This window comes from Salarias fasciatus, chromosome 18, assembly GCF_902148845.1.
Source record: "Salarias fasciatus chromosome 18, fSalaFa1.1, whole genome shotgun sequence".
NCBI classification, from domain to species: domain Eukaryota; kingdom Metazoa; phylum Chordata; class Actinopteri; order Blenniiformes; family Blenniidae; genus Salarias; species Salarias fasciatus.
In genome coordinates, this window is record NC_043762.1 from 14,111,612 (window position 1) to 14,129,141 (window position 17,530).

General features: G+C 41.7%; 1 protein-coding gene across 1 annotated transcript in view; it reads left to right on the forward strand.

The window, feature by feature from the left end:
• Positions 1 to 300: 300 nt before the first annotated feature.
• Positions 301 to 17,530, forward strand: part of tnn (tenascin N) — a 43,693-nt gene continuing 26,463 nt past the window's right edge. The window contains exons 1-6 of the mRNA XM_030115000.1: positions 301 to 375; positions 8,085 to 8,282; positions 8,377 to 8,568; positions 8,691 to 9,065; positions 14,360 to 14,493; positions 15,550 to 15,679. Coding sequence (XP_029970860.1) covers positions 8,087 to 8,282; positions 8,377 to 8,568; positions 8,691 to 9,065; positions 14,360 to 14,493; positions 15,550 to 15,679 — 1,027 coding nt within the window. The 5' untranslated portion in view covers positions 301 to 375; positions 8,085 to 8,086. The remainder of the gene's footprint in view (positions 376 to 8,084; positions 8,283 to 8,376; positions 8,569 to 8,690; positions 9,066 to 14,359; positions 14,494 to 15,549; positions 15,680 to 17,530) is intronic.

Genomic DNA, 17,530 nt, shown 5'->3' on the forward strand with positions numbered 1-17,530 from the left:
AGAACGGGGACAACCAAGGTGAGCGATGCGTGTTTGGGTGAAGACTGATTAGCTCCAGAAAGGAGGGGAAAACGGGTAAATGTTCCTCATTATCTTTCCTCCTCCTCCTGTAAGTCTCCTTTTTCATTGAATCACCTAAGAAGAGGGGAAGAGACACTCCCAAACTCACTGCCCATTGGCCTGGAGGCTTTTGGAGGAGATTTTAAGAGTTGAAAAAGGAGGAGAGAGGGAAAGTCACTGTAAGTGTGGAGATCTTTGAATCATTGGTCCAGGTCAGTCAGCAGGTGGCGGAGGGAGAGGCTCGGTGAGTGACGTCCAGTCCTTCAGAGAAAAGAGACAAAGACAGGAGGAGAAAGTTAAAGAAAACCCTGAAGGGTAAGGCTACTTTGGAATATTTCGAACCTAAATCTATTTGGAAAGATTTGAAACTCAGAATTTCTGAAATCAGCCAGTAGAATTACAACAAATTTAGGATTGTTTGGCTGAGTGGTATATTCTACATAATGCTGTACAAAACGGATTTTAATAACTGGTCATTAACATTATGCCTTATTCATCTCTTCTCTTCACTGTGTCGTACCTTTTCTTTAATCCCCTCCCTCTCTCACTCTCTCTCTCTCTCCCCCCTTGTTTGTGAGGCTTTAATGAAGCAGTGCACGTCCTCCACAGGGTCTCACCCGGACAGTAACTTGACAGTGTAAAGGTTAAGATGACACCTTGAATTTATTAAGAGTCCCAGGGCTCAGCTTGCTTCCGTGTTCGTTTGGGTTTGCACGGCGGTGATTTGTTCATGATTGAAAGCGATGTGGGTGCATACGCGGCTGTGCATGAGTATGGAAAGCGTACTGTAAATGTTTCATACTGTTTCCTTGGTGAAATGCAGTTTAATGTGCACGTGTAAGGCAAAGGCTGCATATTTGACCCAGATATGGTGGAAATGTTTGCCACTTTCATTACAGGGAAAATATTGAGAAGTCAAGCATTAAATTGTTAAAATTAACTGAAATATGGAAATTTTAACAGGACATGAAGATAATAAATGTAAGACATTTTTATAAATGCAGACATAATTTTGCGCATGTGGAAACTTTCCCTCCTGAGAGGCTGTGAAAGACTTTTCCGGCTTTAAAAGCTCATTAAAATTATTATTTACGATTGTGTGTCAAGTTGATATGCACATTGTACTGTCCATAATCTCTTATTGTCTGTCAACAAAGCTGTCGGCGCTAATTTTCCTCATTGATAGTAACATAAATATTTATAATAGCCATGCGGACGGGGGGGTTATAAGTATTCTCAAAAGACTGTCGATCCAGTAGATTTACCTTTCATGCTACTGTGCTGGCTCGGGGAAAACACACAGAAGCCCCTTCCAAAATGAGCTACAGATGTGAGCCCTCAGCCACTGGAAATGATAGAGAGGAGGAGGCATGGTGAGAAGGAGAGAAAGAGAGAGAGAGGGAGAGAGAGAGAGAGACCCATGGCCCTGAGTGGGTGGCTCATAAAAAGTGTTGAGACTGTCCAACGTGACTGCTTTCATGGAAACATCAAAACAAAAGTTAAGGAGCACATTTTTTAGTCCAGCTCCATGATTGAAAATGACCCCTGGGTATACTAAAAACACAAGTTTTGTTATTTCGAACTGTTACCCGTGCCTAGGAAGTAGGCTGTTTTATTAATACTTTCTTTGGTTTTGCTCGTTGAGGTGAATGGAGCCTCTGTGGTCGTGATGTAGCGAGATCCTGATGGAGGTCTCTGTGGTCTGCGGGGCAGCCGAAGGTAGAGGGAGCCATGAAGATATGAGCTCCGCACTCAGACGATAATTGCTTTCAGCTTCGTTTTATTCATTTTAGTTTCCGTGTTCTGTCTGTGAACTGCGCGTGTACTCGTATGTGTGTGTGTGTGTGTGTGTGTGTGTGTGTGTTTGCAACCGCACTTGAAAAGGCATAACCTCATTTCTAGCCCTCCTCATGCTTGTTGGTGTGTTCCAGAGAAATCAGTCTTGAGTTGTAACCTGGTGAAACAGTCAGCCTTTTGTCTGATAGTTAATGGATCTCCAGAGAGGATGGGGCAAATATGCTCAGACTGACCAGAAGTTCTTCTGCTGCCTCTTCTTGTGTGTATCTGTATTCCCAGCAGGGTTTTTTTTTTCTGCGTTTGTTTGCTTTTGTTTCATTTGCAGTTGTCTGTTCTTCCCTGACTTACTTTATCGAAGCCCATTGTTCAACGCAATGCCCTTTTTTAAACCTCTAAAGTGGATTTTTTCTTCTTCTTTTTGCACAAGCAGCCCTCTCAGCTTGTCAAGATGCCTTCAACGAAAATGTGTTTGTTGATCCAGACAGTATTGTCTCCAGGTGATTAAATTGTTGCTACCTGTGGAGGTTCTCTCACCCCCCCCCCCCCCCCCCCACTCCGTTTGTAAGCTTTAAATGCCAAGTTTCACATACTGTACACACATGGACAGAACAGGTCTTTTACTCATATAAAAGACCGAGCACACATCTAGGCAACAACGCTTTACAGGCCCATTGACATAGCTCAGCATTGACATGGAGAGAAGTTATTGTCAGGAAGGAATTTTTCAACAGTGTTTATGGACATGTTGATTTTTACTTGCTTCCGTTTGACGGGCTGGCGGAGGTTCGGTCTGAGAGAGCCGTACAGTGCTGACGTAGAGCCTCCACCAGCGGAGCTCTGCGGTCCTGAGAGCTCAGAAACACTAGTGACAGTCAAATACCATTCGTTCAAAGAAATACTGGACCATTAACAGGGTATTTATTTTTGACAAAGTGTGAATAAACACCAAAATGTTCCATTTTCCTCTTCAGATATCTGTTAGAAATTGTCAAATTGAGTGAAATCACACCATTGATAGCTTGAAAAGTCTCTGGATCACCCATGATTGACCTTGTGTGGCTTTTTTGTACGTATTCTTATTTAGTAATGTATCCTGAGACTAACTTTCTATATTCATTTTAAAAGACATGTAAAGAACTTCCGAGGCTGCCAATACAGTCAGTAAAGAGTTAACTTCTGATACCGGACCTTTGGATAACGGCCAATAAACCCTCTCTGTTTTATAATATTAATTGAACAAAACCTGCTGCTCTGGCTTATGTCGTGACAGACGCTTTATTCAGCAGATATCTAGTATTTCATTTAGCGGTACCAATTCTTCCTGTCGTTTCACTTCCAACCACATCTGGTCGCTTCATCCATTAACTAGTAATTATCATTTGAAAACCCCTCATTTATTATCTCTGCCTATTTGATCCATCCCTTCAGTCACATTCGACAGTAAGTACATCCCAAGGAAATAGTTGGGTTTTTGGCGTATTTGGACCATTAAATATTTGATCATCTCTAAAGTGGTGGCTCTTAATGGAGGTGACATTGACTCCCTCCACAGTATTTCAGTGTGCAGCGCTGCCATGCCAAGAGCTCTTAAAGGCCTTCATAAAAAAATCCTTGTGGATTCCTTTGAGCCTGGTAGAGGGCTTTGAAAAATCCACCAATAATATGAATTGAAATGTGTTTTTTTTTTTCTTTTTCTTTTTGACTGTGAGGAATATCGTCTTCATGTGGTGCAAATTTCATGTCCTGGATTGACCATCTCCAAAAAGCACTTGATCCAAACTGAAATGAAATGTCAAAGGAGACCAAATATGTTGTGTCAAGATCTAGGAAGCTTAGAAAATTAGGAAATAAGAAACTTTAGTGTAGATTTCAGTTACATTTATTTTCAAAACGGCTTGGGATGTACTTCATTCTGTATATCCTTTCATCCATCCATCCATCCATCTGGCCACCACTCATCCATCATTAAGGTGACCATCTTTTATCCATTAACCGTCCTTTTACCCGTTCATCCATTCTATGTGGTAACGATTCTCATGTGACGGTCCCACTTCCCTCCTCTATTCCTTATTTCCTCCCTTCATTAATCCCTCCATCTGCCTCTCTTCTCCCACATCAGGACATTCTCAGCAGCCGGTAGCAGCTTGCTGCTGTGCTTGGAAAGTCACAGTGCCGTCTCCTCCAAGAGAAATAAGAAAAGGGCCTGAAAACTGTGGGCATCAAATAAAAGCCTGACAGGGAGCTATAAACATGCTTGTTAAGCATCTCTGTAAGCCAATGCTTGGTACCATTACACATGGCTATGGTATACTGTCCTTAATGTGGCACTCATTTAAACCCACACTCTGCATCATGCCTTCTCTCACCTATTCAATCTTTCTCACTCACTCTATTTCTTTCCATTTTCAAATATTTGTCTCAGTTTCTATCTTTCGCTTTTTTTTTTTCACTTCATCCTTGTGAAGTCTGCTCACGTCATCTCTGGTTTACCCTCCTAAGTTTTGGCCGTTGATAAAACAACCCAACATCCACCCATATCCAGGGTTTTACCGCCGCATAGGGTAAAATAAACAATTTGTCATGCTTGGACAGCTCGATCAGTCCCCGACCTCAAACTTTTGACCAACAGGAGTCATAAAGGCAGCTAAAAAAAGCCACACAAGGTCAAGTATATTGGGGTTGGACCCGTTAGAAACAGACCTCAATAACTGAACCGCTGTTTGTCTTCCTGAAACAAAATGTAATTTGAATCACAGAACTACTCGAGTTACGTCATCTATAAATCACCAGATTGTGGATTTGTGTGCCAACATTTGCTTTGTGCAAAACAAATTAGATCCAGTTGAGTGAGATAAGTGGCTTTCCACTTCAGAACAAAATATATATTCAAAATATTTTCATATAACTCAAAATGTCAGATGCTTTCAGGTTCTGCGGATCCCCTCTCGGGATCTCTGCAAATGTGAAAATGGTATCATCATGATGGACGGAGGATTGGCAGGCGCCGGGTCCACTTGTTGATATTTTAATATTCTGGCCAAAGTTCAATGGGTCTGTTGGGATTTTTAGGATCTGTGTCTGCTTTTCCAGCTGTTTTGGTTCTTTATGCTCGATGAGGAAATGTTTAGTCCACCGGGGATTCCAGGAGATCCACTCCTGCTCTTCAAAATGTCACTAGGCAGTTTATAGTAAAAAAAACAAAAACAAAAACCAAAACAAAAACTTGAAGAAAAGACTTGTTTGTCATATAATACTATGTTGGAGGAGTCCAGCTAAATCCCTGACTGTATTGTCTACAAAACTGTAATAAATCTTTTGGAATCATTCATATTTTTCACAGAATAATCACGTTCTTCTTAAAAAACCCCATTTCACCCCCAGTATATAATGCTGTATAACACTATGCAAGCTGTCAGGCATTACACTCTTTATTGCTGAACTTTCATTCACTCCATTAGTGGTTTTATGTTTCCATAGACCACACAAGCGCAGCAGGCTTAGATCAGATGTTCCCCTCTGCCACTTTTAAAACCTTTACACCAGTAAGATAAATTTACAGCAATGTCCAAAAAAGACAGGATGGAGGTTAAAAAAAAAAAAAAAGGGTGCACCGTTTTGGAAGCATGTAATTTAGCTTCTGGGGGAAGCCGCTGCATGGGTTTAGGTTCACATGACATCAGTGTCATTATACACAATGAGATCAGTAGTGAGGACAAGCGCCGGCGCGCTCCGAAGCTTTGAAACGCCTGACCGAGCACAGTTTATGGTTTAGAGCACAAGGATCTGTGGCACAATGATGACTGCTCACTTACTGCTTCCATGATGCAGACTTGGTATCATTAAACACACTAACACACACACGGGGTGACCTAATGGTTCAGGTTTCCCTTTGGTTAAATATACAGTAGCGTGCCTGGCTGAATGTAATGTAACTTATGTATCTTGACAGTATTTCTGTCCACAGTTTTCTGTGGAAGTCTGACATGTGGGGAGCACAAACGTGACCCTCTTTCAACCCGGAGACTCGAGTCCAGTCAGCCGCAACGACAAACATCTATAGTGTTCAGTGGTCTGCTGCACTTAGTTCAAGCCAAGGATACACTCTTTGCAAAATGTAAAGGCCAGCAGTGAAATAACAGATGGGAGATTTCATCTGTGCGGCTCTTACTCATGCCACTCACTGAGAACCTGGGAAGGGAATTTGATGTGTGCGCCAGTCAGCAGAAGAGGTGTTCAGCCATGTTTACAGACCGTTTCCACAGAACTGTGTTATACACATTCCAAAAAACAAAATAATAATGGGATAAACTACCATGAAAACAGCAGACAGTTTGTATGAAGAGCACCTAACATAACACACTCAGACCTTGTCCTACTTAATCTGACCTCTGGTTTACATTTTCAGCCTTTTCTTCTGGTTTATCGAAGGATTAACTGATTACACCACTTCACGAAGATCTAATAGTCTGAACCCTTTTAACACGCAGGTACAGGTGGTTACAGGTTCAACTTTTTGTTTAATGCAGGTGAGCATCTTCATGATTTTGCCAGGAGGACTGATTTATTTCAGAAGCGATGGAAAAACTCTTTCAGTAAATGTTAATGCTATTAGTCAACTCAGTGAGGAGGGCAGAGACAGCAGCTCTGCAGCTCTTGGACCGTTTTCACAAAAGAAATGAGGTGCTACGTACAAAATAAACTTGGTTTGAGACTGTAATATGAGCAGCTTTATATATTTTTGGATAGTTGAAAATGCAATCTTGTTTTTTCAATCTAAAAGGAAAGTTTGAATCATTGCCTGGTGTCAGTGGCGCTTTGATTGTTGTCATTTCCCAAGTAGCCATAGATAATAGCACCAGTAACACTGTAGGAAGATATTCAATACTCTCAGAGGATGATCTCAGCCTTTTTTCAGTCACAACAGCATAATAACAGCTGTACTTGAACCACTTCCACTTTGTATTAACATAGTTTTTGGGCCAAAATAAAAGGTCATATCACATGCGCTCATTCCTCTTTTGGGACAGCCCACAATTACACAGCGTGCTCACCTTAAAGCCCCAAGTTCACTTGATATTCACTTGTGAAAACTGGACACATTTTCGGGGAAATTAGCACCAATCATCTTAATCTCCACGAAGACATGACCTTTTTCATTTGATATTATTCAAATTCATCGCTCTAATAAGTTTTTGTTGTACATCAGATAGTGTCTGATAGTGCAGTATGTTGTTGGAAAATGGTGAGAAACAGTATCTGTTCAAATTGGCGGCCAAAAACAGAGATGCTCGGGTTCAGATTTAACAATACGGAAACTTTAACACTCACAGCTTAGATGCTGGTAGCAGTAAAGTTGTTGGATTTTTGGCTGGAGGTTTTGTAGCCTTATACCATATGGGAATAGGAGCTAAGGAGTGTTTTTCAAGCCGATGCTACAATTTTCTTTCCACCCTTACTTTGAAAGAACAGGTTTAACATTTTGGGGAATATGCACATACACACAAACAAAAACGAAAAAACCCTCTGGCATGTTTTTATATGTTTTCTCTCACCCCTGTGTTTTTGGTCTGTAGAGGACACACAGTCCCAAAGCAGTCAGATGTTTTTGATCAAGTGTATTCAAGTCTAAATAAACTGTTTCCTGTAGGTTCTTTATTGTATTGACCTTATATGCTTTCTTAGGTTATTCAGCAAAACTGACTACACTCCAAATAAACAAAACGCTCATACAATACCTTCCTGAGACACCTTTACCGTGGATTTCTTCAGGTATTCTATCTTTCACCCACAAGTCAAAAACATGCAGGTTAGGTCTACTGGTGCCTCTAAACTGGCAATGTTGTTGTTTTTGTGCATGATTCTTGTGCATGAGTGTGAGCCATGTGGATTGGCAACCTGTGTATGGTGTTCTTTGTGTTGCATGATACTCTCCACTTTCTTTTTACTTCATCATGGAAATATTATAATCATGATAGATTTTCAGTCTGGAAAAAGAGTTTTACTCTTAGCTCGTATTTCTTGCCAAACAAAAAAAAAAAAAAAAAAAAAAGATAGATTCCTGGATTTTGTTTTTTCAGACCTTTGACATTTGTTATATTCCATAGCTGAACTTGAAACTGAACCCTCCAAGATTCGTCTTAAAATAATTAGAAATGTATCCGTATTTCATATGAAAAACATAACAGTAACAGTAATATTACATCTGTGCTTGTATTTCGTCGATCTAGCCATGACCACGAGATTCCTGTGGAGGCCCCCGTGCCTGCTGGTCCTGCTCTGCACCGTGTCACACTTCTGCTCTGCAGACAACCAGCCGGACCCATCGGCCAAGGAGCAGGGAGTCACCTTCAGCCACGTCTATAAAATTGACATCCCGGGAAGTCAAAGTTGTAAATTAGAAAACCTTCCCTCTCAGGATCAAACAGGTAATCAATAATTAAACGAGATACTTCTGTTGATGAGCATTGTGAATCCAGAATGCTGTTTGCTGAATTAAAAGTCCATCTTTTCATTTTCCAGGTTTGCAGACAGAAACTACAACAAACGGTGAAAATGACATAACCTTTAGGCACAACATCAGACTGCAAATGCCAAGCTGTGACTGCGCCGAGTCAGAAAGCTTCAAGTCTCTGTTGTACAGAGTTAATGGACTGGAGGAGGAGGTGAACTACCTGAAGACCCAGTGTAGTCAGGGATGCTGTGGAGGCGCTGGTGCTGCAGGTGAGTGATGAATGATAAAGATGCAGACGTGAGGTTTTACAAGTGGAAGGAGCATCGGAAGCAGTTACACTGAATAAAAATGAACTCAAACTGTCAAACTCTCACTTTCTCAGGCGTGGACACGAGCTGCAGTGGCCACGGTACCTACCAGCACAGCACCTGCAGCTGCCTCTGCAACCCCGGATGGGAAGGCCCGGACTGCTCCACGTCCTCCTGCCCGGACGAGTGCAACGACAACGGCCGGTGCGTGGACGGGAAGTGTGTGTGCCACCAGGGCTTCACGGGAGACGACTGCAGTCAGCCCATGTGTCCAGACAACTGCAACGACAAGGGACAGTGCGTGGATGGGAAGTGTGTGTGCTTCCCGCACTTCACGGGCGAGGACTGCAGCGTCCAGAGGTGCCCCAACGACTGCATCGGTAACGGGCGCTGTGTGGACGGCCAGTGCATCTGCGACGAAGGCTTTTTTGGAGAGGACTGTTCATTAGGTGAGCGGATTTAATCCTCAATACAAATTCTGCCAGTGATGAAACATCAAAGATTCTGTTTATTTCTGCATATATGCTGTCATCCATCAGTCACTCACTGTGTGATTTAAAACTTGATCAGTTATTGACTATTGTTGAGGATAAGAACAGACCTACTGTGCCTGTTAGCTTTAGCCGTCATTATCTTTTCTCCGTGGTGGAGATGTATTCACAGGCCCAGAAAAAAAAAAACCCTCATTAACTTACCTGCTGCCACTGGTGTGTTTGTAGTTTCTTTCAGCTGCTGTTTCTTGTTCTCTTCATTTGTCCATTGATCCATTTCCCTCAAGAACAGATGTTATGGTGACTTTTGCATGACTGCTGAAAATCGTATTCTCCCTTGCGGGAGCTTGTGCAGGAGAGTGTTTGGAGTTGAAAATACCATTTAATTTCCACCTCACTGATGAAACGTCAGATTAGCTTAATGAGTAAATCAGACATTAGACTGACCACACAGAGCTGGCAGCTCAGCTGAAGTGAAAGACAAAAACAACTATGCGAGTGCTGTTGTGTTTGCATTTCCGCAGTCATGACACAGGATTATGTGAGTTTAGTTCGCCAGAAGTTGTCTGACACCCTTGCTGAGCAGTTGGGATTTGGAGTCTTGCTCAGGGACTCACAGCTTTGATCTGTTTGCACCGAAGCTCTGCGCTTACAGATCGGACGTTATCAATAAAAGAGGGAATAAAAAGATATACGTTTTTGTTTGAAGCAGCTCATCAGATGTAACTACAGTCAGGAAGGTAGAAATCACTTAACTGCTTAAACCAAAGTGGCATTAACGGTGGAAGGAGCTGTGACAGAATTTCAAGACATTAATTACGGGACTCTGTAATGGTACCCAGTGGAAATATTACAGTCTGCAGCTGCAGACATTGCCAGAGGGAGGGGGGAAAAAATCATTTATCTCCCAGTTTTTCCTCTTTCATGTGGCCGTGATGGGCTGTCATAACTTGTGTCCTCACACATAGCTCATTCTTAAAGAATTCATTCCCGTGGTCAGTTCTTATTATCCTGTCCGATGACATTTGATGTGTTCTGTGGAGAATATTAGTGTCTGAGTGAGCATATTCCACCATGAACCTTTAACGGGCCAATTATGTATTTGGTGAGCAGATAATAACATTTCATGACCTCATGCACTGAGCTTGATCTGCGTTCCTCCCGAGACTCCAACTTTGTTATACACTCACCTCCACTGTCCTAGCATTTTATTAGTTATCTCACAGAGGCTGTGAGGAGCTTTGGGACGATTAAAAATATTACACTTGTTCCTCTCATAACCAGTTCACCTTATAAATTTCCTTCCAAGTGTAATTTAGCCCAAACTTTTCGGGTCTGCCTGAATTCGACTCAGAGCAGCGTGGTTGGGCTTGAGTCAGGTATACACTGGCATCCGTTTGCTGCGTGTCAGCAGCTCATGCATCAGCTGAACGGTAATCACCTGACAGTACATTGGGCATCACACCCATTAACAGACACCAAAGATGAAAGTCTAATCAGAATTTAGCAGGTCAGCATATCTGACCAACATTAAATGGTCAATGGAACCACTGGCTTCACATCTTTATTGATGTTTTTTGGCTTTGGGGATTTTACTGATTTTACTAAGACCGGCACAGTCTTCGGTGTCATTTGGACTTCAGTAGCTATTCACTGACGAGTAGTTCCCCATTTTCTCTGTTAATCGCCTGAGATAATTGGTTCGTTTAATTGTGAGGCAAGATTTTCTGACCGAACATGAAGTGTTGGCAGTTATCCTGATGTCCGTTGTGACCCACTTGAGTGGAATTCAAAGCATCTGTCTGAACGGTTATTCCAGATATAGCATCTGAAATGGGGCTTTCAGTGGGCTGAACCCAAGACCTCTGCATCTCTGGCCTCCAAACAACACATGGCATCAGGTCGCAGAATACCAGAAGAACTTAAATACAGTCATCAGTCTTTTGGGACCCTGTTTGGTTTTAGCTTCCAGAAAAATCATCACCTTCGTTGCTAAATGTGCCGCTCGCGGAGCCACTATTGCCAGGCAGCTGCGGGAGGGGAGGACTAAATAAGCTGCATTTTGTTTCAGTTTAAGACAAAGAAGAAAAAACTTGAGCAAAAACAGTCATGAATTCACTATGAAGCCAAATACATGTTTGTTAGGGTAATTACTGTCTCTAAATTCTGCATGTGTGTCTTGTCTCTGAATCGCTGTGTTAGCACCGGACACGTGTCCAGGTTGAAACCTGCCTGTGACCCTTTATCAGCTGGGATCAGCTACAGCGTGACAACCCAAGGTTCAAAAGTGGGGATAGAAGATGGATTAATGATGGCCATAAGAGCACACTAGTGGTAACATCTGCTTCAGGCATGTTTTCGTTTGCGTCTAATGTAAAGCATGAGATTATGCTCTGAGGCACAGGAATTTTGACATTGAGTGGACCCATCAAGAGAAGCCTCATAAACCTTTTCATCTGTTCCTCAACTTCGGTTGTAGACACGGTGTAAGAGCATAAATTGTTCAGGGTTTACAGTAGCAGGTCAGTCGTGGCCTGCCTCAGACGACGATTTAGTTTCCTCACGCTGAGTTTCACTCCGCGATTGGCAGAGAATAGCCGGAGAGAGAGAAGGAGATCTGCAGCTCTGTGTGTAGGTGCCGCTGAACAAGGTCCAACATCAACAGTGGCACCGTGTCAGAGGAAAAGTCGGAGCGGAAGGGAGCGTGGGAGGCATGGGTACGAAAATACATTGTGTTGATTCAAGGTGTTAGTAATAATAGTAGTAATAAGCAGCAGGAGAGGAAGATCACAAAAGCAAAACAGTGGAAACGTTCTTTGTTTTACGTGGCTTGTTTCCATTTCAACGCCTGGGTGATGGATGTCAATCTGCTCTCTGGTGGGTGATGACGGCAATGCGGTTCGTCAAATATGGCTTCAGATGCACTGTCAATCCAGTGGAATGAAGTTTCAACTGATGCAATTGACGATAATAATTTTCACCGTGCATTGTCTGATTAAAACACAAAGTACACACTGGCAGTTAAAAAGAAAAAAGGTATTTTTCTTAAAAGCAATATATTGTTTTTTTCAGTGTAAGTAGAGTACGATCATTAATTTGTGCAGATATGTATTTCCTTTTCATACCTTGCCTTTGTATGAAACTTAGTTAATTTAGTAATAGTTACAGTATTCCTTTATGACAAAATTCAAAGGTTTTAAGGTTATTTACCTTGAAAACCAGCTTCAGTTTCAACGATAAAGTCTGTCCATCCATGAGGGCAACATTAGCTCAGATGGTAGAGCGGGTCGTCTCATAACCGGAAGGTTGGCAGTTTGATCCCTGCTCCCGCAGGCGTAAACCTGTCTTGTGTCCTTGGGCAAGACGCTTCACCCACCTTGCCTCAGTATGAAAGTAGTGTGAGAGTGAATGGTTGGTGGTGGTCGGAGGGGCCGATGGCGCAGATTGGCAGCCTGCCCCAGGGCAGCTGTGACTACAACAGTAGCTTACCACCACCCAGTATGGTGTGTGAATGTGAGTGTGAATGGGTGAATGTGATATTGCAGTGCAAAGCGCTTTGGGCTCTGTCAGTGCAGGGTAAAAAGAGCTATATAAGTGTAGTCCATTTACCATCCGTTCGTCTGTTCATCCGTCCATCGTGCATATTGCTTTACATGAGTTAAGGTTGCTGGTTTGTGTAGCAGGTCACAGTTCATCAGAGAGCAAACGCAGAGAAACAAACAATCCATCACCCTCGCTCGCATTTTGATTCAGAAATTAACCTTAGAAGTAAAATTTTAGATTGTGGGAGGTAGTTGAACGTCTAGGGTAAACCCACGCATGCACAGCCAGAAAATACAAACACACACAAACAGGGCCTGCCTGGACCCAAACTGGGTTTTTTTTTTCCAGCTGTGAAGGTGAGAGCGCTGACCACTGCTCCAGTGTGTGGCCCTGAACGCCCCCACCTTCACTACCAAGGCCCCCATTTTGGCGCCAGAGATAATGTAGCAACACCAAAAGTATTTTAAAAGGCTGAACCATGCCTGTCCATCAGATTACAGAGAAAGAATCCACATCTAATGAGGTGATCTGGACATAAAGCAGGTGAGCATATTAAAACTATGTCAATCCAACACAGATGCTCTGGATTTCTGGATTTGATACTATTTCTTTGTATTTTTTTTGCTGTCTGAGAAATGTGTCCTTTGTATGAACGCACGAATTTGGTGAGATTTAGTCATACATAATGTATCTTATGAAACCTACCTTCAATTCGAAACCATATTTGTCCTTATTTTGGTGAGTTCTTCAGGAAACTCACACATCCCTATCCAGAGTACGAATAACCAGCTGTGGATGTATTCTTTCATTTCATCAGTTAGTATTAAATTTCTGTTGTTCTACAGTCTTTTTAAGACCTCCAGATGTCTTTTTTCTCATTTCTAATGTTTTTCAATAATTTTCAATCAGAGAAAACACAAGTCACCATCGCTTTCCACTTTTCCCAATTTTAATATGTTAATTTATTCACCCCAAGTGCTATGGACTATTATTTGAGGGTAAATACTGTTGACAGTCATGCCTGAAGTGGCAACAGGGGGATATTAAGTGCGACTGGATGGAAAAGGAACACTACTTGTCAGGAAAAACATTAAGCTTCCTGACTTTGACTTGTGGAAGGGCGTATGAAGCTGATGCGAATTCCTTCCCTGCCAAACTTATGGCAGAGTCCTTCGCCGCCCGTTTCAGTGTTCCCCCTCGACGTATACTTATGTTTCTGTGCGTCGTGTTTTATTTCTTTGAATCTACCGCTGTCCATTATTTATCTGCCCCTATCGCACCCGTAGAAAGTTCATCCTGTTTGTGGGAAGCCTCACTCTGCAGCACTGCTGACGCGCTGTCTTCTGTCTTCTTGGCTGCTGTTTTGTTATTGCACACCTCCGTAGTTATATGCTGTACCTTCTCACCCACCTCCCCAGCTGTATTTTTTTCCCCGTCATTTCCAATGAAGCGCCATGGCCTTGTGTAGCCACTGAAAAGCAATATTTCTTTCCAGTTTGGGAAGTGGTCCTCCTCTGCGCTCGGGGGCTGTTCATCACTTCTTCACTCCTTTAACAAGCCAAATGAGAAAATAGCAGGATACACAAAGAGGAAACTGAAAATAATTCAGATCAGAATATAATGAGTGAATTAAAAATCATGAATATTTTATTGCTCCTCTGAACCTTTTGCTCTGCATGTGTTTACTTCTTTCTTTCCTTCCTTCCCAGTCTTCGCACCTCAGGGTCTGCGGCTCGTCAAAGTGACTGACGTCTCTCTCCTGGTTGAATGGAAGTCCGTGCGCGGAGCTGAGTATTACTTGTTAACATACCATCCCAAAGATGATGAAGGTGCAATGGAAACGGTAAGGCTTTTTTTTTTTGGTATCAAGTTAAACCAAATCTAGTAGTGCAGATAAACTGTAAATAGAGTGAATAATTCAACTTTCAAATTGAAATCATATCGATTGGATGACTTTATGACTTCATTCTTTCTTACTTTTATCCAGCTAGACACACAGTAAGCCTGGTTTCTGTTATTTAGAGCTGAAAAACATATGACTGTGTTTATGGTCTACCACCCCTCAGCCTGTGACTGCCTGACCTTGGTGAAACTGTGTGGGGCTTTTATACAGCTGTAGTTCAACCATGACAGGTGGAAACAGCAGTTCTGGAGGGTTAAACCTTCTTTAAATAGTGTAAAACTTTGTTACATGATGCTCGCTTTGTACCATCATCATTATCAGTATCTTTATATAAAATTACATATCATTCTCCAAATATGGGGGAATGTTTATGAAATGTTGCATGTTACTGTAACAGTAATAGTGTCTCTTTTAGCCTTTAGACGTAACACAATCATTACATTTGTCTTCGGAAAAAAGTACTGGAGAATTATTTTAACAGTTTCAATAAACTGGAGGAGGAACATCTGACTTATTCTGGACTCAGTCAGTTTCCCCGAGAGCCACACGACAGCTGTCTGATCATAAGTAATCTGTATTCACAGCATCATAAATGTAGATTTTATAAGAGCTATCTGCTGCTGTATTTACATGGTCTATTTCAGCGGTCTATTGCTGTTTAATATCAATAAGATCCAGATAATATGGTATTCTCCACCAACTAACTCGTCTAACTTCAACTCAACCCATCGAGTGAATCAATCAATAAACTGACCCACACAGTGCTAACAACTCAGCTGGTTTGTTCTGGCAATAAATGAAAAATATTTTGGTCTTTTCATGCTAGATGCTGTTATAAGCATATCCCCTAGTTGTAAAAATGAAAATAGTTTTTATATGTCATACAACAATGGATATTTCAAAGTTTTAAAATGAGAGTATTGTACAAAAACATTGTTATTATGATTTTTATTATCTTCTTATAAATATATTTGTTTTCATCCTTCCATGCACTAGGTCCGTATCCCAAACACAGACAACTCCTACCTCATCACAGGACTGACCCCTGGAGTGACCTACATTGTCCAGGTCCACGCTGTAATCAAAGAAACCCGGAGTGAAGCCGACAGGATTGAAGCCACCACAGGTGAGAGCTGGAGCTGACCCGTGAGACGGAGCGGCAGCCACACACTCACACGCTCACATCCACACTGACAGCTAACCTGAAGCTAAATAAAATAAAGCATCAAGTGCTTGTTTTTGAACTGTAGGAGCGCCAGGGGAATGGCACAGGGAGAACATGGAGATTAGTACAACCTTGGATGTCGCATTTTCACAATTAAGTGAAACTGCTAAGAACTGTATCACTGGAATAATAAGGATAGTTTTAACCAATATTTTAAATTTCATTTGAGTAATTTGTACTTCAGCAGAATCACTAGCGAGCGCTTTACCTGTGTGTCAACTGAAAGGCATTTAAAAACTTCCCCTTTTTGTTTGACACTTTCATTTTTGAAAACTCGGAGCTGAATAACCTACGACTGTGATGATGAGTAAAGAAGAAAGGAAAAACCGGGTCCAAATGGTGGCACACCTTAACTAAAAATAGAAAGAAGCACCAATAAATCATTTGAAAAATGAGGTTAATTTGTTTGAAGTTTACGACTGACTAAATAATGACATATTATTAGGGCTGACAGATTGATTTTCAGGAATCTCAGCTTAAATGCCCTGAAATGGTGTAACTTTAAAGCCTTAAAACCCACCAGTAATGAGCACATAAAGCTGTAAAAAGGAGAAAAAAGAAAAGGGTTTTAAAGTTTGAGCTTGCTTTGACTAAATTAGTACTTTTCAGAATAAGCTGTCTTCCTGCTGAGGTGCTGTTGAGCTGGACGCAACATGTTGCATTTAAATGAGGCTGAAGGCAGATGTGAGCCATTACACACTGCTGTGGTTCGGTGTCGACTGCACGTTTGTAGGATTAACTCAGATTTTTTGGGGATTACATAGTCACACCGGAGGATGGATGAGGGCGATGAGGTAAGAAAATTGGTGTTGCAGATTAACAGAGAAGAACGATTGTTGTATAAATGTTAAATTTTGGATCTGCACAGTGTTGATGATACTCCTTGATGTGGAGGGGTCCCCTGTTTAAGGTGAATAATTGAACAGCTCAGATCCTTTATGCTAAATCATATAATTATCTTTTTTTTTTTTTTTATTGCAGGATGAGGCATATCCTCCCAAGATTTATTCCCCTCCCATTCATATGAACAAGCAGAAGCCTGTCATTACTAAATGTTTCATTACACTCTGGTTTGTTCACCATTAACCGTTAAGGCAATTACAAGGAAATGACTACACGGATGTATTTAATGTAAATTGTGTTGGCTCACAGATGTGGTGGGAGACAGATGTGTGGAGACAGGCGGTGCTCGAAAGGATTGATGGGAGTGAGTGAGACTTTCAGAAAGTAGGAGTGACTGAGGCTGGCTCTGGTGTGCGGTTGGCCTGGTTTGCCAGTGGAAAACCTCGCAGAGCATGGCATTCCCATATGGGTGTAAGAAAACAGGCCATCATCTGGCTTATATGTCGTGTGAGGTTGTGCGCAGCATGAGGCAGTCATTTCTCTGGTCGCATAGTTTACACTTCAAAGGACGATCCACTTCAAAAGGGGGTTTAAGTGAATACTTTTCTGTTTCCCTTCAAAAAAAAAAAAAAGAACTGGCATCAAACAATAGTCACCCTTTTCATTTGGTAATGTTTTTTTCAGTTTCATAATGTTTTTTCTCATCATTTGCCACAAAATACAGAAGTCGCTCCTTGCGTTGGTGAGATTCAGTACTGTCATGTGATCCCTGTCTGTACCTGCAGTGTAGATACAATACATTCTTATCACAAACAGGCGTGAAAAAAACACGCCTCGGAATGTTTCAACAGTTATATGTAGCCATGGAAACAATACGCAAAAAAAACCCCTGTTACTTAAAACACTTTA